General features: G+C 43.9%; 1 protein-coding gene across 9 annotated transcripts in view; it reads left to right on the top strand.

Moving 5' to 3' along the window:
- CLASP1 (cytoplasmic linker associated protein 1) overlaps window positions 1-27,096 on the top strand; it is a 149,345-nt gene that overhangs the window by 31,480 nt on the left and 90,769 nt on the right. For all 9 annotated transcript variants that reach the window (XM_068687479.1, XM_068687476.1, XM_068687472.1 and 6 more), the window contains exon 9: window positions 26,863-27,015. In XM_068687479.1, coding sequence (XP_068543580.1) covers window positions 26,863-27,015 — 153 coding nt within the window. The remainder of the gene's footprint in view (window positions 1-26,862; window positions 27,016-27,096) is intronic.

The following is a 27,096-nucleotide window of genomic DNA, read 5'->3' as shown; positions in this document are numbered from 1 at the left end:
TGTTCGCTGTTGGATAACAGAAGAATCGCGCGAGTGGTGGGGTGGGGGAGGTTTGCATTGTGCGAGGTGTTTCGTGAGGAGGGAGGGAGGTTTTGGTATGCTGAAGTATGCTGCTTGTTGCTAGGCTACCAGCAGACCTGATGTCTGGAATATGAAGTTAAAATCCACATTGGGTTTCTCGATGATTCGTGGTGCATCTCTGTTTTGTTATCGGGCCTGTAATTAGTCAGCCTCTTGAAGCAAAAATTATAGTTTTTCCCCCCTTCAGGCTTTCAGCAAGCTAATTATTTTTTGTATAACTGCTTTTGCTAATTATGCAGATGCCTTTTTCCCCTGGGACAAATACGTTTTCAGCATGAAAGAGCCAATAATTGCCAGCGAGTCAGCTGCTGTCTTCGCGTGGCGTTGCATGATGATCTTTAATTGGATGTGATACGGGGAGAGGCTAGTGGGCATAAACAGGCTTTCATTTACTCCAAGAAATTCATGCTGCACAGGCTTCCTCGGCCTCATGTCTGGAAGGACCTGAGCATAAAGCATGCAGGTTTTTTTCTGTGGGTTTGAATTGTCTTGAGTGTACCAGGAGCCTGGAGAACTTTGTATTCAAGATTAGGGACGTGCTAAGTGATCTGCTGAGAGATACAGATGGATAGGAAATGATCCAAACCAGAGCTATTAATAACCACGCTGCTTTGGTGCGTTTTTCATGCTCTTGATCATTATGGTACCATAATACCATGTGTTAACGTGAGACATTTTGTTTATTTTACGTGATGTGATTTCTGTGAGGCCCTTCTACACAGGTGTGTGCAGGGACACTGCAGTGGTGTGCCAGTAACGTGGGACCTGTCAGTATGAAGGGGACCGAACTGCCTTTTCTACACAGAATTTTGCATTTGCTCAGGAGAGCAAGTCTTAAAAACAGTGGAGGTGGTAGCGGGCTTGGGCTGCAAGGAAATGAAACAGGAGATGTAACGCCAGCAGTCTGGAGCTGAGATCTCCCCCCACGTATGCTTACACACAATAAGGTGAGAGGAGGATGCAGCTTTAGTAGTTGCCTGGTTTTGTTAGATTTCTAGGAGTAAGCAGATTAAAACGATGCTTAAATAGCAGAAGTGATGATTCCAGTTGCTGAAAGCCTGAGAAGAAGGAACAGAGTTATTCCTGAACAGAACCACTTCTGTATTTGAGGTGTTGTTAATCTAAGATAAGTAACGCTACTTCTTGGGTCGATTCTCTTTTGGTTTAAGAGAAATTTGACAGCTCAGAGGCAATTAGCTGAAAATTACCTATTCTAGATTCCCGTGTCACGCTAGTAATAAAGCTGGTCACTGGGTGTCACTTTGCTATTTATTGTAAGGAGAAAAATAACCAAGTGCTGCCATGTGCCTGTGGGTGGGACATTGTTTGTTTGTCAACACACATCCCAGCACCAGAATTAGAGTGGAAGGAGGGGTGAGTTTCTGTGATATCTCAAAGAGGTTTTGCACTGACAAACACCGTGCTGTGCTTCTTGCATTCATGCCTCGTTGTGCAATTTAATTTTCCATTACGGCTTGTTCTCTATTTTGTTTTCCAGTTGAAATAGAAAATGAAATAGGAAATTAAATTGACTCAGCATTCCCTTGCTATAAAAAAAGCAAGGAAAGACCCTTTTATCCCCACAGGGGATGAGAAAGTAATAATGTCTATGATTCAAAAATCAGTGCTACCAGCTGACTGCACATCCTTGTGGAAGATATAAATGGGCAAGAGCAGCTCGGTTTCCTTCCTATTACGCAAATTTGTAAATAAGCACATTGCCGCACTCTGGATTTAAAATCCTTAAATTTAAAGGGGAGTGATGTGAGCAAACAGGCAGGGGAGGACAAATGGTGCTCAGCTGAGTGCTGAACAGGCTTTTATTTTGGAGGAGAGGTGGCAATCATCTGCTAGGTCACACAGAGAAGTCATTTAGGAGGGTGGAGAGTTTGCTGGTGGTTAAGTTACGGAGAGCCATGTACTGTAGGGCTGCTTTCGGAGCACAGTGCTCTGCCTCAGCATCTCAGGAGCACTGCAGATAATGACTACCGGGAAAGGTAGGTGCTAATGAACATGCCACGGGGGTGGGTGGGTTTATTTGTTAGCATCCGAATATTTGCATGTTACATTTCTTTTTAATATTGTGAAGAGCCTGAAGCAATCTTGCAGTAGAAGTGAAACTAAGAGCCTGTGAGCATCTGTGGCACGGTGACATCGAGTTCAGCTGAAGCTTCTATAAAATCTGATAAATGATCTGTTTGACAGGGGTAAAGGAAGAGTATGTCTATGTAAGGACGCAGGACGTGCCATGAGAGGGGTGAAGGGCAGGTATTTTCAGACCTTGTCGCTGGTTTGTGATGTTTGGTCAGTAAAGCTTTTATTTCTGAAGTGGTTCTTTTTGCAGTATCAGTTGGGAAGTTTATTTAAATTGGATGTAACTCCCTTTGAGGTAACACTGAATTGTAGTTCCAACAATGTGCTGAATGGGGATACCACCGGCTTTTTTCTGGTTTTGTATTAACTACATTTTTGTAACAGAAAAGGCTACCTGTGCAAGTCAGAGGGGCTGGGGGGAGCGAGGTGAATGGAAATTGAAAGGCAGAGGAGCTCTGCATCTATTCACCCGTGAAGAATTAATTTATGGGATGGAAGTATGTTTTGGGTTTATTTTGGGTACATTGTAAGCCTGTGCCTTTCATCTTAGCTGTTAGAGGAATTGATTTTTGTTAGCCACCTTTGCAGAAGCTGTCTTTTTTTCTCCATTTTCTCTATTCAGTGTAGGTGTTGTCCTGCTGAAATACCTGGTATGCTGTGGATAGAGCAGGTGAATTGAGCAAGTTTGAGATTGTCAGCATCTGAGTTGCATGGATATTGGGTTTGTGTTGTTTACCCTCTCAAGATGAGTTAATTGGCAGCTCTTGTACTGGATTTAGGAGGTGGAAATCACCTGGGTAAATCAAATACCATGGGATTGATATTGCGTGAGCCTACTTGCTGTTTTTACACCCAGCTCTTTAGTCTTCAGATCCTGTCGTAATATTGTGATCTGCCAACACTGTTGCAAGGCAATCAGTACGCAGCTTTTTCAGAGGAGGCAGGGGATGCATTTATGTGGTGTTAATTCTGAGCAGTGGATTAATGACTCCCACCTCTGGGAACCAAAATGCAAAAACCTGTATTGGTCAGTTCTTAATCTCATCAGTGAACTACATTGCCTGTCACTGGGCCACCTTACCATCTGTAGCTGAGATACCTTCTTCCTTCTGTCTCCTCCTGTGCAGGTGACAAGAGAGGAATTCAGAACATCTTTTTTTTTTTTTTCTAAAATTGAAATTGTGTGTTGAAGAATTAATGTACATACTAGATATATTTATTTTTTTTTAAAGAAACTAAGCACATATTTGTTAATGAAGCACAATGATTTTCTCATGCTGGAAACTTCTCAGCTTTGAAGGATTAGCTGTTGTCATGAAGAGCCTGGGGTGACAGTCCAGCTGGTCTTATCTGGGAAGGGAAGTGTCTGGTTGGAAGTATCAGACCTCCGGGTTGCCATTGGTTGTTGGAGCTGTGATAATAGTTGATAGTGTCAGAGGAAAAGCTAGTGCTGAAGTTGTTAGGGCTATTATTGTCGCCTGGACTGAGTCCAGAGTGCTTTTTGTGTTGACCTACCTCATGAATTGGGAATAAGCTACTGGCTTTTCCATTGACACATGTATTATTCTGTGGATGCAATGTGTATTTAGGTAAAGGCTGAGTGTGAGTAAGCTCCGTGGAGCTCTCACCTTGAGGGTGGCACCTTCTTCAGACCATAGGATTCCTTTGCAAGGAAGCAGTGGACCAGTTACTTTGGTTGCATGTCTACCGCTGTCATCACTGTCATAACCCTTGGCGATTTTATATGGATACAGAAGTACTCTTTTGGCAAAGCTTTGGTGTAACCAAACAGAACCACTTCACCAATGCATTTCATGGCATTTCCAACAGACCTGCAAGAAGCATAGGCTGAAGGATCAGCCAGCTAAATGATGAGATTCTGCTGTTTAGTGTGGAACTCATGAACAAAAGATGAGCGTGCACAATTCCATTAATACTAACACAAGGTAAAAGCATAAATAACCTGCACGTTTGGAGATGAACTTCTTTATGCAGGGCCTAGTCTCTTTCCCATTGGTGTAAGTACCATGTGGATCAGCCAGACCTCAGCAGTTGTCTTAAAGGCCACATAAAACTTGTAACACATTGCAAGGTCAAACCTACAGTCCGGTGTCTGTAACAAAACTTAGAATGAATTACAGGTAATACCATACCCTTCCCATGGAAACTGCAGTAACATCTGGTAGAGCTATGCAGATGATCACAAAGCACTGTGTGCTTTTTTTCTCCATCTTCTTTTGTATCTTTCTGTGTCACATTGATTTAATTTTTAAAACAAAACCTCAAATCTGCAGCTATTGCCCTGAAAATCTCTGGACCAGACTCCTAGGATCTTTTAAACCACTGGCCCAGCTAGCACTCCCTAGCACTTCTGCCAGAGAGAGCTGGGGTTAAGGCTGGATCAGTATCAACTCCAGTGACATTTTCAGATAAAAGGGCTAACTCTAAATCTCATGTTTTTGATCTGTTAGTTTTTACATGTATTGTACAGAAGTGAATTTGTCAGTAGGATTGTTCATACACATGTGTACACCTCGATCATTTTGAGTGTAGCAATGATGTCTTTGTTTGTCAATGAAGTTTTTCAATTCTCAAAGAGAGTCAGGATAAACTGATAATAATATAATAAATATAATAATAAAGAGTCAGGATAGTATAAACTACTTAAATACCACATATAAAGGTTGATGTGCTAGGGGCAAGCTGGTATGAATGAGAGGCATCCCATGGTCATGTGCTCTGGATTTGTGAAGCTTCTTGGGCTTGTGTTTATGTATTTTATACGCTTCGGCTTCAGCACTTGCTGGGGAAGCACAGTAAAGTACTTCACTGAGCAGAAGCAGTGGTATCACATTTTCCTCTGCTAGGGCAAGAATTACAGAACTGTTCTTGATGTGGGAAATTTTGCCTGAGGCTTACAGATGGCTTAGAATCACAGGATATCCTGAGTTGGAAGAGGCCACAAGGATCATCAAGTCCATCTCCTGGTTCTGTACGGGACCACCCAAAAATCAAACCATGTGTCTGAGACCATTGTCCAAATGCTTCTTGCACTTGGTGCTCTGACCGCTTCCCTGTGGGACCTGTCCCAGTGCCCGACCACCCTCTGGGTGCAGAACCTTTCCCTAACCCTGCATCGAAGTCATTTATGAAAACGTTGAAGAAAACTGGCCTTAAAGTGGAGTCCTGTGGGAACCTCTCTAGTGACTGGCTGCCAGGCTGATGTAACCCCATTTGCTGTAACCCTTTGAGCCTGACCACTCAGCCAAGTGTTCACCCATTGTGTTATGTTTTTGCCTGTCTGTTTGCTGGACATTTTGTCCAGAATGATATTGTGAGAACGGTATCAAAAGCTTTGCTGAAATGCAGAAAGGCTACAACTACTGGCTTCCCTTGGCCAACAAGTCTCCCCAAACAGCAGCTGAGGGTGGAGGTTGTCCTGCCTATCTCCTCCTTATGTGCTGGTTCTGCAGCCAAGCCTGGGAACTGGGTGCTTGAAAGTAGTCTCCTGATACTTCTTGTAAGCTGTTTTTTATGTAGGATCACTGTCCCTCTTAGACCTAAATTGCTGGCCTTAATCAGCAGTCTGAGCAGTGACCAAAGACTGCTCGGGGGAGATGAAATTTCTCACCCCTCTTGTGTGGCTTTGAATTCCTGTGCTGCTGCTCCCATTTATTTGATGAGATTTGTTTTCAGGCTGAGCATGGCATAAGCTGAACAAGTGAACTGAGTTTGGTTCCTGTAATCATCAGCTTCTGATGGGGAAAGCATTCATCCTCAGGTAACTGGCGAACCTACAGGGCAGGCTTTTAGCAGCAATAAGAGCATGAGACGCATCCCTGCATGACGAAAAGCATCCCTGCCCTCGCAGAACAGGGTTTGTGTAGCGTACCCACAGCAGCTGCAGTTCCCATAACCATGAGATCTTATTCAAGTGTGCTCCAGTGTGTAGACTAAAGAGCACAAAATTGTTTTAAAAGAACTTATGAGCTGATGCTTTTGCAGGCTTAAAGGTAGCCTTACGTGGAGCCTCATTTTCCATATTCAAGCAAGTGATCTTATCCTGGACCAGGCTGATCATGCTGTCAAGTTCATTTCTGAGAGAAAGCCATACTGATACAGATGGTGTGCCCGGTTTTAACATACAGCTGTAGAACAAGTAACTGCAGTTACAGCCCTGGGAGTCAGGGGCATAAAGAGGAGCTTTCTGCTAAACACAGGAGCGGACAAGTGCTGATTTGTTACTCCAGCAAGAAGTACAGTTAATGCCTTGTGCGTACTTGGCTCTGGTCTACCATTATGCTGCCCTCCTCCTTCATTATGTTTGGCTGGAGTATGTTGTTTGCTGCTCAGATACAGTGATGTGAAATAGAGCAAGACCAAACTGTAAGAAGCGTCCTATTTTTTGTAGTATTAAGACAGCAAATGCTGTATAATGACTGGGTTTCTTTTGCTTGCTGAAGGAATTAATTCTGCCCTGCTTGCTCTGTCAAAGGAATCCTTTTGTTGCATTGTGAGAAGCGGTTTGAATCTTTTATTTGTTTATTCCCCCGAAGCCCAAGACTACAGACAGCCCTGAATAATCCTTGCTTGGTTTACAGCGTACGTGTAGCCTGCAGGGAGCTCGCTGCAGCCAAAGCTCTGAGGAAAAAACGCTGATGACATTTTCATTGCAGTTGGCTTCTGAGTGGAGCCAGGTGAATCTTGGTGCACACAACGGGCTGTAGAGTAAGAGAGAAACATCTTCATTCACTGTGCAGCATCACTCGAAGTGCTTGTCTTAAGAGTGGCAACATAGCAGCTGGATTTCCAGGCCAGCTCCTTTTTCTTCAGAGCTCTGACAAATGCTGTTAGACGCTTGCCATGGAAGTGTCTGGTGTAGCTGCAGGTAGTAATGCTTGTGTCCAGTGAATATGAAATGTTCCAGGATTTCCCTGGAATAGCAATTTGTCAGTGCTGGACACTTACGTGCAGACATGGGAAAGACAAATTCACACTTTTTCTTGACTCCAGATCTGCTCCCTTTGACATTAACAGATCTATCTAGTGACTTTAATGAACAGGGTGCTCCGTAAAGTGCTGTTTGACTGTGTTGTAGTAGCCTTGTGTGGATGTTTTAGGCAAGATCGCTCTATGTCTTTCAGGGGGAAGAGCAGTAGCACTTTTATGTATGAAATGATGTCAACACCATTTCTCCTAATGTCTCCTTTCTGCAACTGGCCGTGGCTCTTGCAGAGTTGCTGCTGCCCCCTCTGCCCCCCACCATTTCATGGGTGCGGTGTGGGTAGGGGAAAGGTGCGCCCGTCTTCCCAAGACATGATGCACGTCTTCTACATATACACGTATCTCTCCTGAGTAACAGCGCTCCAATCTAGTGGAGCTCTGGCTCATAATGAGACCTGACACTTCTAATTAGGTCTGCTTTATGAAGAAGGGGTCTAACTTTGTTCTCGATGATTTGATTTCTCCCACTGCACCCCCACCCTAATTATTACTTGCGAACATGAGAGAGCAGGGGCGGTCCTGGAGCCAGCGCTGGAGAGGCAGGGGCTGGGCATGCTTCTCTCCCTCTGTAGCTCTGCCAGTGCATTTCAGCTCTGATTTACGCTCCTGCTGTTTGAGCTTTGCGCTGGGCAGGAGCTGAATCTGCAGAGATTTCTTATCACACGAGCTTTTATGATGCAGAGAGACAATCACGCTCCTTTTCACTTGAGACTTAAATAAGACCTGATCCTGAGCTTCCACAGGCAAAATGTTTATGCACCAGCTCTCTGAAACTTATTCTCTAGTCTCTCACCCCCTTAAGCCTCATACTTGTCCCTAGTGCTTTCCTCAAATGTGTGGTTTTTGTGACGTGCTGGCCCTTGCCTCGCTATGCTAGGCATCCTGCAAGAATCTGGGTCTGGGTTGGTTCTTGTTTATGCATATACAACATGCTCCTCGCTTACTGCTCCCTTCCATCCTGCTCCCTGAAGCCTATTTATTATTATTATTATGTGTTCAGTTTTGTCCCTGTTTCTGTCCAAGCTATTTCTTGTTTCTGGGAGTGTCACATAAGAAGCCCTGTGCGTGCTGTTGACGGAGCACGTGGAAGATATGGTAGGATACTGGGGTACGGGGAAATTTTGGGACATAGCTGCACTAAATCCTGCAGAAGAGTTCAAGGTGAACGTGGAGCCTTTATTTTATTTTATGCAAGTTGCAGTAGCTTGTGTACTGCAGGGACTGCGAGGGGACAGCCTTATGCTTGTTTTCTCCGTGATCTGATATTTTTTTTGGTATTGTGGATGGTGAAACACTGGAGCAGATTGCCTAGAGAATCTCAGTCCTTGGAGATTTTGAAAGCTTGGCTGGATGAGGCCCTCAGCAACCTGGTACAGCTCTGAGCAGGAGGTTGGGCCACCTGACCTCCAGAGGCCCCTTTCAACCTAAATTACTCTGATTTTGTTTTTCATTCAGTAGGAGACAGTAGTTATCTAAGATCTCCGAGTTAATCGGATGTTTCTGACTCGGCACTTTTATGGCCGTGTGTGTTAGTAAGCTGGAGACAAAGATTGCTGGTGTCATTTGATACCGTGCATTCACCTCTTACCGAGCTCTTCAGCTTATCCAAAGTGATACCAGAGCTAAAGGCAGAAGAAGAAAATGTGACCTCCGCTAACAGCACAGCTCGGTGTCAGTATAAAACACCTGCAAGCCATGACAGAGGCACCTCCGAAAATGGCAGCGTGTGTCTTTTATTGCCGATTAGCCTCTGCTGAGCTGATGTTACCCGAGAGCTGATGAGAATGCTTCATTCTGGTTTTATTGATCTGCCATCAGCGTGGCTGTCGAGTTGCACATGGGAGTATTTCAATAAAGAGTTAAGATGCAGATTATGCTTTGAGTTTAATATGAAAAACCTAAAGCTTGATATTTAAACATTGGATATATTCTAATTATTTATCAGCAAATCTGCTTGCTACATATTAATGGCTGAATCTGCATTTCGTTCTGTTTAATCTTCTTGCCATACTTCAAAATACCCTTTTAAAGTCTTCTGAACCTTTATTTTTAATTGTAGGCTTCTCTGGGTTGCTGAGCTCTGTGTTCCAGTTTCCCATGTAGGAAAGCTACACATTTCTGGACTCGTTTTTTGACCCTTTTCTGTCATGTTTATGAAAGGAAGCTAAGTAAACCAGGTTTAAATATAATCTTTGTGCCCAAAGCAGGGGGGAACCTCCCCAGACAAACCCACCCATGTTCCAGGCAGCAATTATCGGTGGCTCTTTGTGTGAATGGGAGGGGGCTTCCTGGGGCTGGCAGGGATTAGGAGGATCCTGGGCTTTAATGTTAAACAAAAGTAAAACGAAAACTACTAGAAAACAGGAAGGAATGGAAGTTCTTTGGGAAATACCCGATGTTCTGTGTTCTGTCTTCACGGGGTCTGTCTGTCAGTGAAAACTTCAATTTAGTCTCCTATGTAAATGGAGGGCGTGTGATAGTAGGCTCCCACGAATCTTTGCATGGGAAAGAAGGCATGACAAACAGGTAGAAAAAGGAGGCTAATTTCTTGGACTCTTGATTTTATATTAATGCTGGTACGTGAAGGTGGAGTTAAAATTCACGCTTGCCGATTAAAACACCTGAACTTGTTTTCAAACTCAGGAGCGAAGGGAATCTAAATATAGCTGTGCATCACGTGCAGTGCTTCACATGTGCTCGCTCCTCTGTTTGCTCACCCGTCTGTAAGGAAAGGCAAGCACAGATGGCTGCTAAAAGGAACCAGATGATTTGCCAGTATGGTGGTGTGCTTGCAGGAGTCAGACTTGGATGGGCTCGAGACTGCTTTGATGTCACTGCTTTTAGTTCTCCGTTTAAATTCCTCATTTATGTTCCTTTTTTTTTAAAATTATTTTTTATTTTGTGGAGGGACTTATTTATGGGTTTTTCCATTCTAGCAGTGTGTTGCTTGACCTTTTGGTCAGCCTTGTTAAGCAGCCGTTCCTGTTCGCGGAGCCGAAACGAGAACAGGGCATGCATGGAGAAGTTCAAGTGTGGGACTTGCCTTACTTTGTGAGAGACAATTATAGATTCCTCCCGCTGTAGTGCCAGAAGGGAAAGGTCTTCGCATCCATTAACACCCCCTTTCCTTCGAAGTAAATGATGCCGAGAAGAGACCGTCACCAAAGGGGCAGCATGAGCGCGGTTTCATATTTTTGGGAACTGGGAACATATTTTATGGGAACTGGAGGGCTGTGCCAAGCTTTGTCCTCCCATTGCCCCTTGCTCTACTCCATTGATCTGTTGTGTACAGAAGCCCAAAGTCCTTCTGTTAGCAATGGGTGGTCCTATGGGAACTGCCTGCTGTGCTTAAGGTGTTTCGAGCTCTTGAAGTGTTTTAGGCCGGCTGAAGGCTTCTGTGCTGGGTCCATCCTCTTGTTCCTTTGAAGGAGGATGCTGATTGCTGCATCTCACTGCGTCAATGATGTGAACCACTGCCAGCCATTGTGTAACTGAGCTGCTCGGCTTCAGTCTGGGCTAAATAATGGTTGCTGCTGCTTGGAAATAAAGTGCTGTGGAATTGAGGTGAGTCATTCAGGTGGCTCAAGTGACCCAAGTGATTTACTCATGAGCCACAGGTGAACCAGGCTCATCCCGCTCTCATGTCCTGGGGGAGCCCCCAGACCTCTGCTCTGTGAAGAGACCGATAGCTGGAAAAGCAGTGGGCCGTGTACGAGTCATTATCCACAGACCAAATCTTGTGCTTCTGGGGTACCTGCAAGCTCCCAGGGCATTCATGCTTGTGCTTCCCAAAGGAGCAAGGTGATCCAGTGGGGCCCCGAAACTGTAACTGACCGTCTGGTTCTCCAGAGATGGAGAATTTGGTTTGGGGGATTGGAAATGACATTCTCCCACAACTTTTATTCCTTTTCCTTCTAGTTTTGGCTGCTTCTGGAAGTAATGTCCTGTTAGCTGCTGGCTTGTCCCATGCTTGGTTTTGGTAACAGCTGCTGAGAGGAGGCAGTGCCCTGCGAGCATCCCACTATTTGCAGTTGAGGCAGCAGCTGCCCATGGTGCACGCTAAAAGTTACTGAATTGGCTGGAGAAAGGTTTCTGGGGCTTTCTTCTGCCTGCTGACATTTTCTGAGCTGCTACTAGCGATATGCTCTTCTGTTTTCCTCCAGTCCGTGTCTTTACAGACTGCAGTCAATTGTTTATGCAAATTTATTTTAATGTTAGTTCTTCATCCTGAGCCTTCGGATAGTCTAAGCAATGCCTGGAAACAGCTGCTAATAATAAAAACTTGCTAATTTGGTACTCAGCTCTGCCTCCACTTTCACACCTCCTCCGTGCCATTACCAGTTCCGTACCTGATAGTGTTTGAGTGATGCAGGCTGAGTGTTACTGGCTGTGCCAGCCCATAGTAAGCCTGCCTGTCGGGGGGATTGTTAACACTTGGCTGCCTGCAGCATAGCACTGACACGGGCACTCCTTCCACTCTGATCCGTGGAAATGGAAAGCAAATGCAAAACAGGCTGGGATCCCCACTGCTGATCCTAAGCAGTATTATGACTTATAATAAAAATGCCTATTGTGAAACGAATGATACACAAGGACCGTTGCTTTCCTCGTTAGATTTCTGCTGTCTAAAACATATTTCATTTTAAACAACTTATTCTCCCAACTTCATATACTCCTTATTGATATGTGTAAAAGGAGCAGTCATGTTCCAAAAGGCTTTTCATATGAACTTTTAAATATTAATGCTAGAAAGAAGACCCAAGCCAGTTTAGTCTCAGTGCATCATCGCTGTAATGTTTGTTCCTCTGCCACAGGCTTGACCCTGTATCTGAAATTAAATGTGTTTAAAATCAAATACTTTCAGTTCTCTGACATCTCTCATCCTCTTTTGCTCTTTACTCTCTAGAATGTGAATTCTAGGTATGTCTGGAGGCCTTGGGGTGCATGTGATGCAGAGTGCTTTTAGTAACACTGAACCTAGGCCTTTTTGTTGTACAGAGCCTTGTGTAGTTGGGTGAGAACCTGCAGGAGCTCACTGGATGAGAAGAAAATAATCAGTTTACCTTCTTGCAAAGCAGAAAGGATACACTTCTCTACCTATTCTGCTCCAAGTCATGCATTTTTCTCCTGGGTAAGAATGCGAAGTGAGGAGGAGGTGACAAAAAAACATCTAAAAATAGGGATTGAGTAGAAATGGGGCTATAGGAAATGAAGCAAACCTGAGGAAGCAGCCTCCTCCTGTCTTTGTTTTCAGTAGGTGCTTGAAGGGGCTTTTCTTCCCTCGGGTCTCCCCTTTCCTCTCTGTGGCTTGATAGCTGCAGATATTTAGCTTGGGGTGAGGATCGTTACAGTGAACAGCTCCATCCTGGAATCCGGTATGGAGTTGCCAAGGTAGAAGTGCCTCAGAGTTCAGCCTGGCTTATTTATTTTAATTTGATGAATAACTTTAAAGAACCCTGGATAAGATTAAAGCAATCTATTAATTTTTATTGACAGTCCTAATTAATTAGGATTTATGCTCAAATGCTTTGCTGCCTGGTTATGCAGTTGGTTGCTTATGTGCTCTGTTCTGTTGCTCACTGTTTGGTTATTACAGTATTATGAATCCACTTCATCTTGATTTCTCAGTCCATCTACACCTGAACCAATGCCAGGATGCCTCATAACCTTGCAAATCCCGGGGAGTAGATGGAGCTGAAGTTTTGTGCCCTGGCTAGACGGTCTTCGTGCATTAGATGACACACTGTAATGTATCTGGACAAAAGAGAAGGTTTAAATTGGTCATCCTTGATTCATCCGAGATAGTTATCCTGGGATTTTAACCTGGGTGTCTAGCAGATCAGAAAATATTCACCAAAAAGGCATTATTGCTGGGATGATTGGATATTTGAATGATCACTTGGATAAGATATGAGAGAGAATGTCACTTTTAACATCAAACTCTCTGAAGGGACGTTATAACAATAGAGGTTAGGAGATCGTGACTTCATTTACTAGGAAGTATTTAATTGAATTACTGGACTGGAAGTGATGCTTGCATCTTCCTTGCTGAGCATAAGAGTCGATCTGGCATCAGGAGACATATATACATCAGTTCTCAGGATGTCTCATAACACACAGCTAATGAAATCTGACTTAGGATTTTTTTGCAGTCATTTCCATGTCTTCCTTTCTCCACCCCACGTCCCAACCACCCTTTGTGTTTTAGAAACTTGATCTTTGTCTCTCCTTGGTACTTTCAGTGCCTATTTCCAACTCCCCAAGCTTGAACTCAGGCATTATGTATCAGGCATTGTACTGAATGCCATGCTGATTACCTGGCTACGTGCACTGCTTGACCCCCTCCAGCAAGACCAAAAGTAACTGCTGTCTTGGCAGCAAAAATCACTTAGTTGAGTGTCTTTTTTTCTGTTTTTACCCGTTGGCACCGAAAAAAATAGAAAAGCCTTGCCCCACACTGAATTAGCTAATTTTTAAGCTTTACAAGTATAAACTTTAGTGTAGACTGTGCATCCTAAAACTGCAATGAAATTAGGAACTGCTTGTCTTGCTTGTCTTCCAGCATGTGTATTTATGACACATTTTACTACTTGAGGCCATATTTCACAAAGCAGAGCACAGGTGTAATGGAGGCTGCGGCAGCCTGGATGACTTCTGCTTGCAGCATAAACAGCTTGCTGAAAAGGGCAAAGCTTGTTTTTGGAAGCTGGGTCTTACTATGGACTACTCTTCACAGTTTGCAATTTAGGAATAAAATGGAGATGTTGTTTGTGAAGGGAAGGAGCTCTCTACAGGATAGAAGTATCAGTGCGAGAGGGAAGGGGTTGCTATCTGACATGCCTGTTTGATTTAGCAATGCAGAGATGTTTCAGGGTCACAGATGTACAAAATGGCTGTGCAAGCCAGGCTTGCCAAAGGGAGAGGAGATACCTTAAGCTGTTTAGAAAGTGATTCCTTATCGTATTGATGAAGTGATGTTTTCTTTTTTATTTCTGACTCGATTCCTTTGAATTCTTGCATGGACTGGGCAGGAGATTTTCTCTGCGTCGGCACAGTAGATTTGAGACTCCTCACAGTTTTTCACAACTGTGATGTTCGGTTTCCTAAATGCAAATGGTGGTTATTGACATTGCCCCACCTAATGATTTCAGTGGCTTTTCTGAGTAAGTGAGGGTGGTAGGATGTAATCTGGCAGTGCTCACCACCTGTTTTGAATCCCATTCTCCCAACAGCTACTGCAGGTTGGCAGAGTAGTCTATGAAAAAGTGTCACTGCTAAGGAAAGATAAGTGAGATATATATATGTGTATTAACAGCAGTCATGCAAACAGCTAAGGCAGGTTCTGCAGTCAGTGTTACTAGCTTTTGCATGGAAATCTCTTCATATTTTACTGTCTCCAATTCCGTTGAGGTCCGTTTTTGTTTTGTGAAGTCTGTAATGGCTACGTGCAGGGTAAGATGTTTCGCTGGGTTGTAATTCTTGCTGGTGTTCTTTGTCTCTGGTAAATGCGAATGATCCTGCTTGGCTTAACCTTCTTTCTTTAGGGCTAAGTTAAATCATATTACCTTGCATTTGCTGCAGCTTAAGAGCAGCACAAGGGCTGGTTCTGTGGCTCAGATGGTGTCTTATAACTGGTTAGGCTGAAATAATTTGATTGTGAGTCTGAGTCCTGAGGCAAATTCATCCTTTGTTTTACACGACAGACTTTGTCCTTGTACTGGAGATCTTTTGCCTGCTTGTAACTGTGCTTATTCATAGCTTCCACCACCTCTTAGAAGCTCTGAACTTCAATCTAAAGCAGGTGATTTATGTCAAAATTAGCCTGCCCATGGTCCTACCTAGTCCCTGTGTTTCACGTGGCTTGTGAGAAAGGTGGTCCCGGGGTCAGTCAAGAGATAGAGGGACCACAGAGGAGCTGGCAGAATTCAGGTCAGGTTCACAGGATTCACGTCAGGTGAATCACCGCTGTAATGGTCTGTCATAACACATTTTTCCAATTCTGATTTCCTAACTTCTTCTGACTCAAGTGACTCAGTAAGTAGCCTCGTATGAGGGAGACTGCCAATACACACAAAACACATGGGAGGCTACCAAAGAATTGAAATGCCCACTGGTGGCATCAAATTATTAAGTCCAGTTTGGGATCAACTTTCAGTTTGGAATAGTTGTGCACCAGGCTTAGGTTTTACTTAAAGCACAGAGACCTGAGAGTGATTGAAAAAGGGCACTGAGCCATGGGGAGAAAGCAATAGCACCATAGATGGGGGCCGAGTAAGAATTGAGGGATGCAAGATTATGTTAATTGGACTGATTAAGACACAAGGGCTTGCATTTCTTAATTGCTCTTTTTCTCTTAAAAGAAAGGGAGGAGGATTTTCAAGCTTTTTTTTTTTCTATAAATCAAGTCAGAATAACAGTAATTCTTTTCAGCTATACTTTGCATTATTTATATTGTAAGCTCCTTGGGAAAGATGCTTTTTTTCTTCTTTGTAGCATATGAGTCTCCTGCTTGCTCAGGGTTTCACAATGCCTCTGAAATACGAATATCAATTCAGTAGTCTGAAGTCATTAATGACAAAGGGAAGAAAGTTTCAACAGTGTCTCGACTCCCCCTTTGTATTTCCCCACCCCCTGAATATGATGTACCTACCTAATGATGATGATTTTGTCTGAGGGAGGAACATAGAGGGAAGGTGCTTAGATCTCTCTCAGGTTTTAAAAGAGTTAGGGGGGAGCAAACGAGCTTTGGGAAAACAGAAGCCCTGCATACTGTTAATATTTCATAAGCTCTGGCATCTTTTTGGCTCTGGAGCCTTTTTCCCAATGACTTTTTTCCTTAAGGCAATGGTTTACTTAAGATGCAGCTTTGAAGGCGTGGGTGAAGAAGGCCCAAGAAATTGGTGTCTAGATTTGGAGCTTTACAATTTTTGATCAGGAATTGAAACTATGCTAATATTGGAAGCCATACTGAGTACATATTTTTTCTTCCAGGTTCTGTTATCAAACTAAATGGAAACCATATAGTTTGTTGAAGTGTGCAGCAAATAGACCACCCTTTTGCTAAAACCTCTCCATGCTTATTTGAAATCATAGAAGGAAATCTGACGTGTTGGTGTCTAAAAAAACCTGCCAGGTTGAGTTCCGTGTTCACTTGCATTCTTCTGCCATTTGGTCAGGTTGTGATCTTTTTGGATGACCTGGAGTCTTGTGGTTCTGGGTGGTTTTTTTTTGCCTGTTTCAAGGATGTGTTAAAAAATCGAGATAATCCCATCCACGTGATACAGAAAGAAATTTATGCAAAGTATTATTAGAAATAAAAAAGAATCACAGAATCACAGAATTTCTAGGTTGGAAGAGACCTCAAGATCATCGAGTCCAACCTCTAACCTAACACGAACAGTCCCCACTAAACCATATCCCTAAGCTCTACATCTAAACGTCTTTTGAAGACTTCCAGGGATGGTGACTCCACCACCTCCCTGGGCAGCCTGTTCCAATGCCTCACAACCCTTTCAGTAAAGAAGCTCTTCCTAACATCTAACCTAAAACTCCCCTGGCGCAACTTTAGCCTGTTCCCCCTCGTCCTGTCACCAGGCACGTGGGAGAACAGGCCAATCCCCACCTCGCTACAGCCTCCTTTAAGGTATCTGTAGAGAGCGATAAGGTCGCCCCTGAGCCTCCTCTTCTCCAGGCTGAACAAGCCCAGCTCCCTCAGCTGCTCCTCGTAGGACTTGTTCTCCAGGCCCCTCACCAGCTTCGTCACCCTTCTTTGGACCCGCTCAAGCACCTCGATGTCCTTCTTGTAGCGAGGGGCCCAAGAAGGTAGATTTAGATGAGGTATTAGGAAGAAATTATTTTCTATGGCGAGACACCAGAACAGGTTGCCCAGAGGAGCTGTGGCTGCCCCATCCCTGGAGGTGCCCAAGGCCAGGCTGGATGGGGCTTTGGGCAGCCTGTGCTGGTGGGAGGTGTCCCTGCACATGGCAGGGGGTGGAACCAGGTGGGTTTTAAATGTCCCTTCCAACCCAAACCATTCTGTGATTGAAAGGCCTTAGGAACTTCTAAAAGTTACCAAACAAGTGTTCTTCACTAAAAGTAAAAAGAAATGATGTATTGCTCTGAGGCTGGGTGTTTTTATTTTCCATCTGGTACTTAGAGTCCAAAATGTTTTCATAATCTGTTACCTTCTGGTTTCTACTTTTAAAAGAAGAATATTTTTAAAGGTTACTGTTGAATACACTGATCTTCTTGAGCCTAATTTCTCTATAATATTCCTGGGAAATGTAAAATGCTAATTATTCAGTCGCTGTATTTTTTTTTAAACTTAATTGTATCAAAAGAGAGGAAACAAAGGTGGCTCGACTCGTGGCAAACCATTCTCCACAGCAGAATCCCCAGGTTCCCCATCCCTTTCCCTTGCCAACAGTTGCAGTGTGATGCTGCAGAGAGCATACAGCCAACTCTGTAACTTCAATAGCAGTTGTCCAGGAGCTCCTGCTGCCATTGCCAGTCATGCTTCCCATCAGCAGAAGTGTCTCAAACCTCTGGTAACTGCTTGTAGATCTAGAGTACATGCTTGGTAATAAAATCCAACTTTGGAGTTATCTTTAAATAAAACAAAATTCACCTGTACACTTTAGCATTTGCATATATGCCTTCCCAGGCTGTAGTAATATCTTCCTTTAAAAAGATGAAACATTTATTTTTGATAGAAGTTGCTGGTCCTCATTCTCATCATACCTGCTGTAGTTGATAATCCTTCTCAAGATGCATGCAGGGCGTGGAATCACTGCCCGTTGCTCCCTGTTATTCCTTCTGTGGCAACCACCTGTGGTTTTAGACTGTCTAATCTCATGGTTATTGGCCCACTGAGCATTTTTACAGTATTTTAAATGGTTAACTAATTAAAGTCTATTAATTATGCATCAGGCCAGGCATTCTGGGTGGAAATCACTGATGTGTAATGTGCATAGCACCATATAATTTCTGCAGCTGTAGGATCTGTGTTCTTGCATTAGCCTTTAACCAGGCAGATGAATGCCTTGGGGCAGAAGCCTTGGCTCTTGTTGTCTGTGGCTCCATGAGACTAGTCCGATGGCCTTGCTTTTCTTCTTCTTCATCCGTAACTGCAAACGTTGCATTTATTGGCTTGGGGGGGTCTGCCTGGAAAGTTTTGGATGCCCCTGGCTTCTTGTAGGATGAAACAAAGGTCTTGGACTAGGCCAGACCTACATCTTCCCCAGGGCTCTCCCGCACACCATACTGGCTTGACTTCACAGACCCAGCTATCCTGAGACCTGTTGCAAAAGGAAACAGGGCTGCGGCTTGTCATTTTTATCTCTTTGGAGGTATTTTTAGGAAGCTTACGTCTGCAGCATTTCTGCTGTTCTCCTACCTCAATGTGCTCTGGGAAACTGGAGGCAATAAGATGCTTCCAGCCTTTCCGTGACAGTGCTTTGTCCTAAAAATGTCAGGATGCTCTTCCCTTCCTAATACAGCTCTGTGTATTAGTTGTCACCACTTCACAACTCGATGTGGCGCGTTACAGAAAATGAACAGCCCTTCAGGAAGCAATATGCGAGAGCAAGATAAAATGCAATTTCCTTTTGTTGACAGTGATGCGTGGTACAGAGCAGCCAGCGCCTAGGTGAGCCACACTTAGTGATAATTACTGGGGTGGGTGAGGGATTTGCACGGGGAATGCCATTTGGGGCGTGCAGGCTGGAGAAGAAGATGCCTTTTGGGATGATGTCATGGCAGCAGATGGTGCTGATCGCTGGAAACCTGAACCACGCTCTGCTCCGTGGGGCTGGCGGCACCTGAGCAGTCTGCGCAGCTCTCCTGGCCTGCCTGGGTGAAAAGCAGCTGTCCATTTAAAGGCCTCAGATTCCCGGTGTGCCTCTTAATTCACTTCATTCCAAGAAGATACAGACAGTTGAGGTAAAACAAAACCACCTATTGATTCCCCAGGTACCAGCTTTTTCACGTGGGTTTTGGCAAATAAAGCCGAGCCCTGGCCAGCAGATGTCTCCCTGGGAGCTCAGTTTAGCATGGCCTTCATAGCATTGCTGGGTACCAACCCCAGGAAACACACAAAACTCAGTTCCAAGTCAGGCTTAGCTTCCAGTAACCTGTCAACAACTAAATTAAAACTTCAGTATCTTACGATGTGATTTCCACTTTCACTGAGCCACTCGCAAATGTTTTAAAAACTATATTGGGAAAATAAGCAAATATTTGGAACACTGCTCCCAGACTTAGTAGGAGGGAGAAAAAGTGGTTTAGGAAAAAAGGTGTGTTTTGGAATGGAGCTTAATGCAGATTCTGGCAATGCCCTAAGGATTTCAACCTTTTTCAGCCTTGCTGTTCAACCTGAGCTGCGCTGCCATGCCTGAGGAGGTGCTGCCCAACGGAGCTCCTGTGCTTCTGCGGGATAGAATTTTGCTGCCTAGTGAACAAAAGGCAGAATAACTCCATCCCTTTTTTAGAATTATTTGCCTAAATGATTAAACTTTGCCAAGGACGAGGAGAAACCTTACCATTGGCACTGTGCAGCACAGAGGATTAATGCTAGTTAAATGGCAAGCTTTGTGCTTTACCTGCTGTTCAAAAATCAAGCAACTTTCCTGCAGCTATGCTCAACCTGCAGTAAGGCGATTAATTCTTACACTCCTGGAAAAAGGTATTTCCTGACTCTAAAAGATCCCACGGGTCCATCCTGTAGATAGCTTTTCTCATTGATGGGTATCTCCGGGGCTCAGCTTGTGTGACCCATTTTATGTTTCTATCTGTGAAGATTATGCCAGCAAGACCGCTGTGAGGAGGTGTAGGGTCTTTTGCTTGCAGCTACTGCTGCGAATTTTTGCTATGCACAATTTAAAGGGTGTTTTCCGAGGTTGAGAACAAAAAAAAAAAAGGAGCAGAACCCACAGGTAAAGGCACCAGGGAGAGCTGCAGCAGTGGAACAAGTGACACCATGTTGCTGAGCGTGTGATGGGCTGAAATAATTGGTGTGAGTGTGGAAAGCTGCAGTCAGAGATAATCCTATCTTTGTATGGGCAGCCGGGCTATGAACTGCAGGCTCGTGCTCCGAGAGGTCGAACATCAAGCCTTGGGTGGCAGGGGGGCTAGGTGTGGTATAGGAAAATGCTGCTTTTGCCCTTTAAACCCAAAATGAACGCAAACACGTGGGCTTTTGGGGTGGGTGTTTTTTTTTGCAAGGTGTGTGTTGTGGATTTCCTGATGTAATTGAGGTCTGGTGGAAAGCTGTGTGTGGCTGGCTGGAAAGGGCACTGTGAGAGTATTGTATTTCCAAGGGTGACTTTGGGGAAAACAAATCTTTTTCTCTTTTGCTTTTTGCCTTGTGTGCATGTCTGTGTCTGTCTTGATTTTTTTATTTCAATCCATATGGAGAGAAGTCTGCCTCTGTGCAGCCGCTAACAAATACGTTTGTGATTCTTGTTTAGTTATTTGTATGAACTGCACAAAAATAATCAGTGGAAAAGATGAACAGAAGTTTCTGAGAAGTGCTTTGGATGCTGTATTCTTAGTTGTGTTAACACACATGCCATTAGAAAGTGCACGGTGTGGGTTGTTAGCATGAAGACAAAATATTGTGAACTTACGGCTTTAAAAATCATGTTTTGAAGCAAAACAGTTCATAAATGTTAAATCCTTTTTATTAGTCTCTAGTTTTCAAATCTTTACGGCTCTTGTTTTCAAGTGTCCCTACTGTTATCACGGATAAAACTTGCATTGGAACCGCCTGATTCCAGGATTGGAAATTATAAAATCCCTCAGAAAAGTGATCTGAATCATTCATGAGCAGCGTGATTTTGGATTGGTCTTCTACCAGAAGATTTTGCCTGATTTGTCAGGCTAGTACTTGAGAACAGATTTCCATTTTGCCGGGGCTATTTCTTACCCTCTTTGGTATAAGTTAGTATTCACTTTCTATATGCAGACTGTGTCTGCCTAGTCTGTTGGATGCTGTTGTGTCAGGGTCTGTGTACATTCAGTTAACTTTATTATGCTGGAATTGGTTTAAAAAATGTGGGATTCCTGTCTACCAAAAATGTGACTTATTGCTGCTACTGCCAGATTGCTTTTCTGCTTCGAGGGATGGCAGAAAACAATATGCTGCGAGATTGCAGTGGCTGTGTGCTGATAGACTGAGCAGGAGGTATATCAAAACAATTGCCTGCCTATAAATATGATCTATTTGGAGCAGAAAACAATTGAAAGTATTACTGCTTTCAGGAATATTATTACTCTTTGTGGTGGCAGCTGAAGACCCGTTAGGTTACGAGCATCATCATTAGCTCATAATTAGACAGAATGAGGCAGCAGTTAAAGCGATGAATCTCATTTCCTAGCTAAGAAAGGAAAACTGAAACCCTTGGATTAAAGCCAAGGATTATTAAAATAAAAAGCAAGTATTCATCCACTTACCTGGCACGCTGTGACTCTGTGCTGATGTTCTTGGATCGGCTCTGAGCACCACCTTATCTCTTCTTGATCATGGTCTCTGTGTTAATATATTTATTATGGTCATAAAATATTGTCTTTATTTATGGCGTAGGAACCTTTATTAAGAAGAACAACTCTCTCACACAATTCTCTTCTAGTTTGCAAAGGGCAACATATAAGAAATAAGTGAAGAAAGCCAAAGTGATGGTGATACACAGGTGTCTGAGGGTGAATGCCTGAAAAACATGGACTAAGTGCAGGTGGAGAGTCACATCTGCCAAAAGGAGGAGGAAGGAGGGGCTTGAGAAGCATCCTGCATGGCCTTTGGCATCGGTGCATTTGCATGCTGCGTGTCCTGTGCATCTAACGAGGCTCCGTGGCTCTCCAGGGAGCTGGGCTTTGCCTGCCAAGAGGGGCTGAGCACGGGGCTGTGGTGTGCTGAAACCTTTCAGCCTCAGCGTTGGGGGCTGTGCTCCTGGTGTCAGACCTGTGCAGGGGCTTCCTCTGGTACTGCCCAGCCCCACCTGCACCTGGGGGGGGGACTGGTGAAGGATGGGCAGGTGGTTTGCTCGTATGTGAGCAAAAATCAGCTCATGGGCTTCACTGCAGGTGCCAGGGAGTCAAGTGGTTTTGCACAGCCACCTCACAGCTGTCTTGGAGTGAAGGGTTTACAGGAGAAAACATCTGGATTCATTTCTATACCCGTTGAAATTTTTGAATGTGGTTTTAAAATATTTTCTAATAGAGATCCCTGATTTCCTTTGGGATAGCATAAATAGGTTGTTTGCGGTAAGGAGCTGAAAGCTGGGTGGAAAAACCTAGAGGGTAAAGCAGTGCTGCTGCAGATCCTGCTTCTTTCTTCTCGGTGCTTCATCCCATTTAGGTATCAAGCTAGAGATTTTGGGTGCTTATATTTAAACGAGTAGCTGAAGGGGTGGAGGGAGGCTGTGTGCTGGGAAGGGCAGTTGGTGCAAGTTGCCTGCTGCCTTCTGCTGCACCAGCTTGGACGTGGGGTATGTGATAAATGGGCACAGTGGGACTAGAGCAGACCAAGTCAGACCAAGTACCTTGCAGAGACAGGCCCCAAGGCCATAGCAGGGCGTCTGCGATGGGAGCAGACAGAATTGTCAGCTGTTTTCCCCGTCTCCAGTCAGCACAGTTAGCTCTCTCCTCTAAAGCTGTACAGGTAAATAACTAGATTTCAGTCTGGCGTCGTAATGTTTTTAAAAGCCAGAAAGCATCTCACTTCATCAGGGAGGAAATCTGAGCCCCAATTACTTTGCTTTAAAAGGTCCCAGGCTGATAGTTCAGGCAGGGAAAATGCCGGCCCTTATTCTCTGTGGTCCCCGAGCAGCCGGCGCAGCCTCCTCTCCCTCTTTAACACCTTGGCCAGACGTGAAGGGGTTACGTTTTGAGATGAATAATGACTAAATTTATTCGTCATGGACAAACGATGACAGCTGTTGAGATGCTCCTGTTAGCGCTTCCCAGGGGATAAAGTCGGGCTGGCTCCCAGCGCCAGCCAGCCCAGCCAGGCAGAGGCAGCTCCTCTGCAGCCGGATTGTTTGTCCCGGCTTCCCCTCGCGAGCAGGGAATTTCCTTCCTAGAAGTGCCCTGAAGTTTCCTGGGCTGAGATGGGTGTTCCCGAGCATCCTGCGGAGCCGCTGGAGAGGACTGAAGCCATGGCTGTTTGAATCCATGTGCGAAGACAGCATGCCTAATGAATCCGAGGGGCAATGATTGATTATGCTCTGGGCTGAAAGCCGCGGCTCTCCGAGAAGCACCGTTACATCTGGGCACGCTATGGAAAATATGAAGGAATGTTGAGGAAGCTTATTTGCAGAAGGATATGTACTTGTAAGCTATTCTTTTCTTATTAAATAATGTAAAGGGATTGAAAAATTTAAAGCAAACTGTGCTCTCTGCTTCCCTAAGACAGCAGAGTGGTGTGAGCAGACAAAGGCCCCTTTTACAGGGGCATGTCTCGGATGGAGAGCACTATGTCCCTTATAAATGAGCACGGGGGGTGTGTGTGGGAGAATATCCGTGGTTATTTAATGGTACAACCTCGTACTGATTCTGCTTTGGTGCACCTCTGCTGGAGGGATGAGTTACACCCATGCTGAATTTGGCACCTCGTGATTTGTAGACGGGCTGCAAAAAAATATGATCCTAGTTGAACTGATTGTTGTGATCACGAGTCAATGGATGGGGGGGGGAAGGCTTTTTGAAGATAATGGGCGGTAGCTTATTTTTCTCTTAATTTCTGAACTCCCATGTTCAGGTTTCTTTCTGTTCTTTGTTTCTCTTTCTGTCCTGCACACGTGCTGCTGAAAGACTTGGTGTGCAGTTGTGAATGTCTCTGTTATTCTGCGCTGCTCAGATCAGAAAATGCTCTTTGGTTATTGAAGGAATATTAGATAACTGTTTTTTTATTTTTATAGACTTAATGAAGATGTGATTGTAACCTAAACATCCCCAAACCTGTGGGCTAGTTGGTTGCTTTTTTTTTTTTTTTTTTTTTTTTTTTTTGAGCGTTGTTGTTTTAGTTAATACTCAGAAGCCTGTTTTATACTGATTTAATTGCTAAAATGCTACTGAAGTGAAATTATTTTAATATGTTTTTCTGAATTTGTATATGTTACATGAAAGAGCAAACCACACCCTCTTTTCCTTTTGGAGGGCTGAGGTTTTAAAAATGCAGATACAAGAGGGAGGGAGTTAAATGAGAGTGTCTAGGTAGGCTGTAATGTGACTGATGGAGGATTCTGTTACCAGCTGCAAGTGATTTTAAGTAATAAACTATGTTTTGAGTATGACTGACATGTTCTTGGCTGGTAATATATATGATAAATAGTCGTTTGTTTAGTATCTAAATGCAGGCATACGAAATAAATGTAACTGGGGCAAATTTTGTCTGGAAGATTTTGTATTCGAGGTCTGTACAAGTTTATCTGCATCATTAAACCCCTTCCTAGAGGCTTCAGAGCTTACACATTTTAAAGTCTTATTTTGATCTGCCATAACCTTCCCTGCAATTCTGAGCAAATGTTTTTGAAATGATTCGTGTTTGAACTAGACTGTATCTTTCAGGGGAGAAAAAAAAAATGTTTTCTATAACTTCTTGTAGTAGAATGTGATGGGTAAGACACCTTGTAACCTGTGGGTAGTAATTCCTGTGATGATTGCACAAAATGACAAAAAAAAAATACCAGAAAAGTGTTTGATTTGTTTATAAATTCCATCCGGTCACCTTGTTGGATATTTTCTATTAGAGAAACATTATTAATAAATCACACTGGAAGAGTACATTACTGAGTCTGCAGTTACTAACCATACCATCAAGTGACTTGTTAAGCATCAGATCAGGCTAAGCCATTCCCTGCAGTGAACTTTCGCTTAATTTAATTAAAACACGTTTTCCAGTCCTTTAATCGTTCTCATGGCTCTTCCTTGAGCTCTTGTCAAGCCACGTATCTTGTTTTTGAGTGATGCAGAACAGGAGGTTATCAGTGTCGACTGGGAGGAAGCACGTCCTGCATGGCTGCTTTAGGGTACTGTGATGGATCCCCCATCCTAAATGTGTCTGTTCTTCTCCTTAGCTGTATGACCTGACGTTTCTTGATAAAGTTCCTGTGTTCACTTTTGCCTGAACAATAGTTGAGGTTATTACCCCTGCTTGCCTTTAGAAGCTACGTTTTTTGCTAGCCCTTTCCCATAGTCCCAGACTGAACGTGAGCAGTAGTGGAACATGTCCTTGGGCACCTTTCTGACCATGTTGGGTGCTGTCTGCCTGCTGCCTCAATGCTGTGGCTGGAGTATGGCATCACGTGGGTGTGCAGCTCTCAAATGGAGGTTTTAGGTTTTTAGATGATCCTTTATAGGTCTTCTGTGTCCAGCTGTTAGCAAGCCATTTGGGGGAGCGAAAGCTGAGGTCAATACAAGCTGTTCCATGACTCTTTCTTTTTGCCTTCCCTAGAATGTCTTACTGTTATCAATTTATTTTTTTACTTTTAGCGTGCTCAACATGTATTGAATTTCACTCGTTAGCGTCTAACTAGGAGCCAGTATTGGTTACTTGATACTCCCAGGTGCTTTCCTGAACAGGGGTGGATTAAAGCACCTGCTTGTGTCGCTTGCTGAGTGATATTCACTAAGGAAGTATTCCTGAAACAGCAGAGACTGGGGGCATACCTTGGATTATTGGGTAGAGATGGGCATGCACCAGGTCTCAAGTCTAGAATGAAGCTTTAGTGTGGAGAAGCGAGGTGATGGGGACTGTGTGTGTGTGTGTCTAGCCTCAGTAAAATATACACACCATCTACATCAGCTGTCCAAATGTTTTGTCACCCTTCAACCTAAGGCCAGTTTTCAAAGTGGATTAGCTAAACTGTGTAAAACTGCAGCATAAGCACTCTTTTGGAATTGAAGTGACCTTCAGCAAGAACCAAAGTGGCTGTAACTCATTTCAAGTTAATATATGTTCGTGTCTGGAAGTGAGGCCTGCAGTTCTCTTTAGATGTATACAAAGGATTCATTAAGCTTCAATTAACCCAATACATTTTTTTTTTTGATTTAAGGTAACTTTTGCTGTTTCCATGTAGACAAATTCTGCTGATAGTTTAAAAAGTTAATGTGGGGTTGTAGCTCTGGGTTGGGTTTGCGATTAATGGTCCCAAAGAGAAAAATCTGTGGCTTACCAACAGCGTAGGTGTTGCCCTGTGATCTTTCCTGGGTTATCCTGTTCTTTATTCTTCATCTCATTCAGGCAGTTAGGATGGTGTGAAAGGGCAGCCAGCTCTTCCAGGTCCTTTCTATGCTTGGATTTGCTCGTGTTCTTGGTTTTACTGCAGCCCATGGGGAAATAGCTCTTGGAAGCAAAAACAACAGATACAGACTGTAGGCACCCCAAGTATTAGCTGTGGCTAATCTTCTCGTTGTAGATCTGTGGTTTACTCTTTCTGTCTGGACACATGCATTAAAGGGTAATAATGCAGTGGCTGCAGTAGCGTAGGAGAGGGCTTAGTGGCTGGCAGCCATTCCTGAATAACCAGGGCTCTAGCATGAGGAAGCCACCAAGGTGGGAACTGGCAGAGCAGACCTGACTCCAGCATCAGTAGACCATGTAATGTGTTTGCCACCAATGGGTGTGCTCCTTGTGAAGTCTCTTTGCTTCATCAGACTTACGGTTGACTATGCTTTTTTTTTTGGCAGATAAAAATTTTGATGATGAAGACTCTGTGGATGGGAACAGACCTTCCTCAGCTAGCTCCTCTACATCTTCAAAGACCCCTGCAAACTCACGTAGGGTTGGGATGGGGACTACCCGCAGACTTGGGTCTGCGCCTCTGGGATCCAAGTCCTCAAGTAAGCTGATAGCATATATGAATTTACCTTTATGCAAAGTATATGTAGTTGTCACGTTTCAACTTATTTCATGGACTTTCG

The sequence above is a fragment of the Anas acuta genome, chromosome 6 (assembly GCF_963932015.1).
Source record: "Anas acuta chromosome 6, bAnaAcu1.1, whole genome shotgun sequence".
NCBI classification, from domain to species: domain Eukaryota; kingdom Metazoa; phylum Chordata; class Aves; order Anseriformes; family Anatidae; genus Anas; species Anas acuta.
The sequence above is the reverse complement of the archived record's forward strand: the minus strand, read 5'-3'. Positions and strand labels throughout refer to the sequence as shown.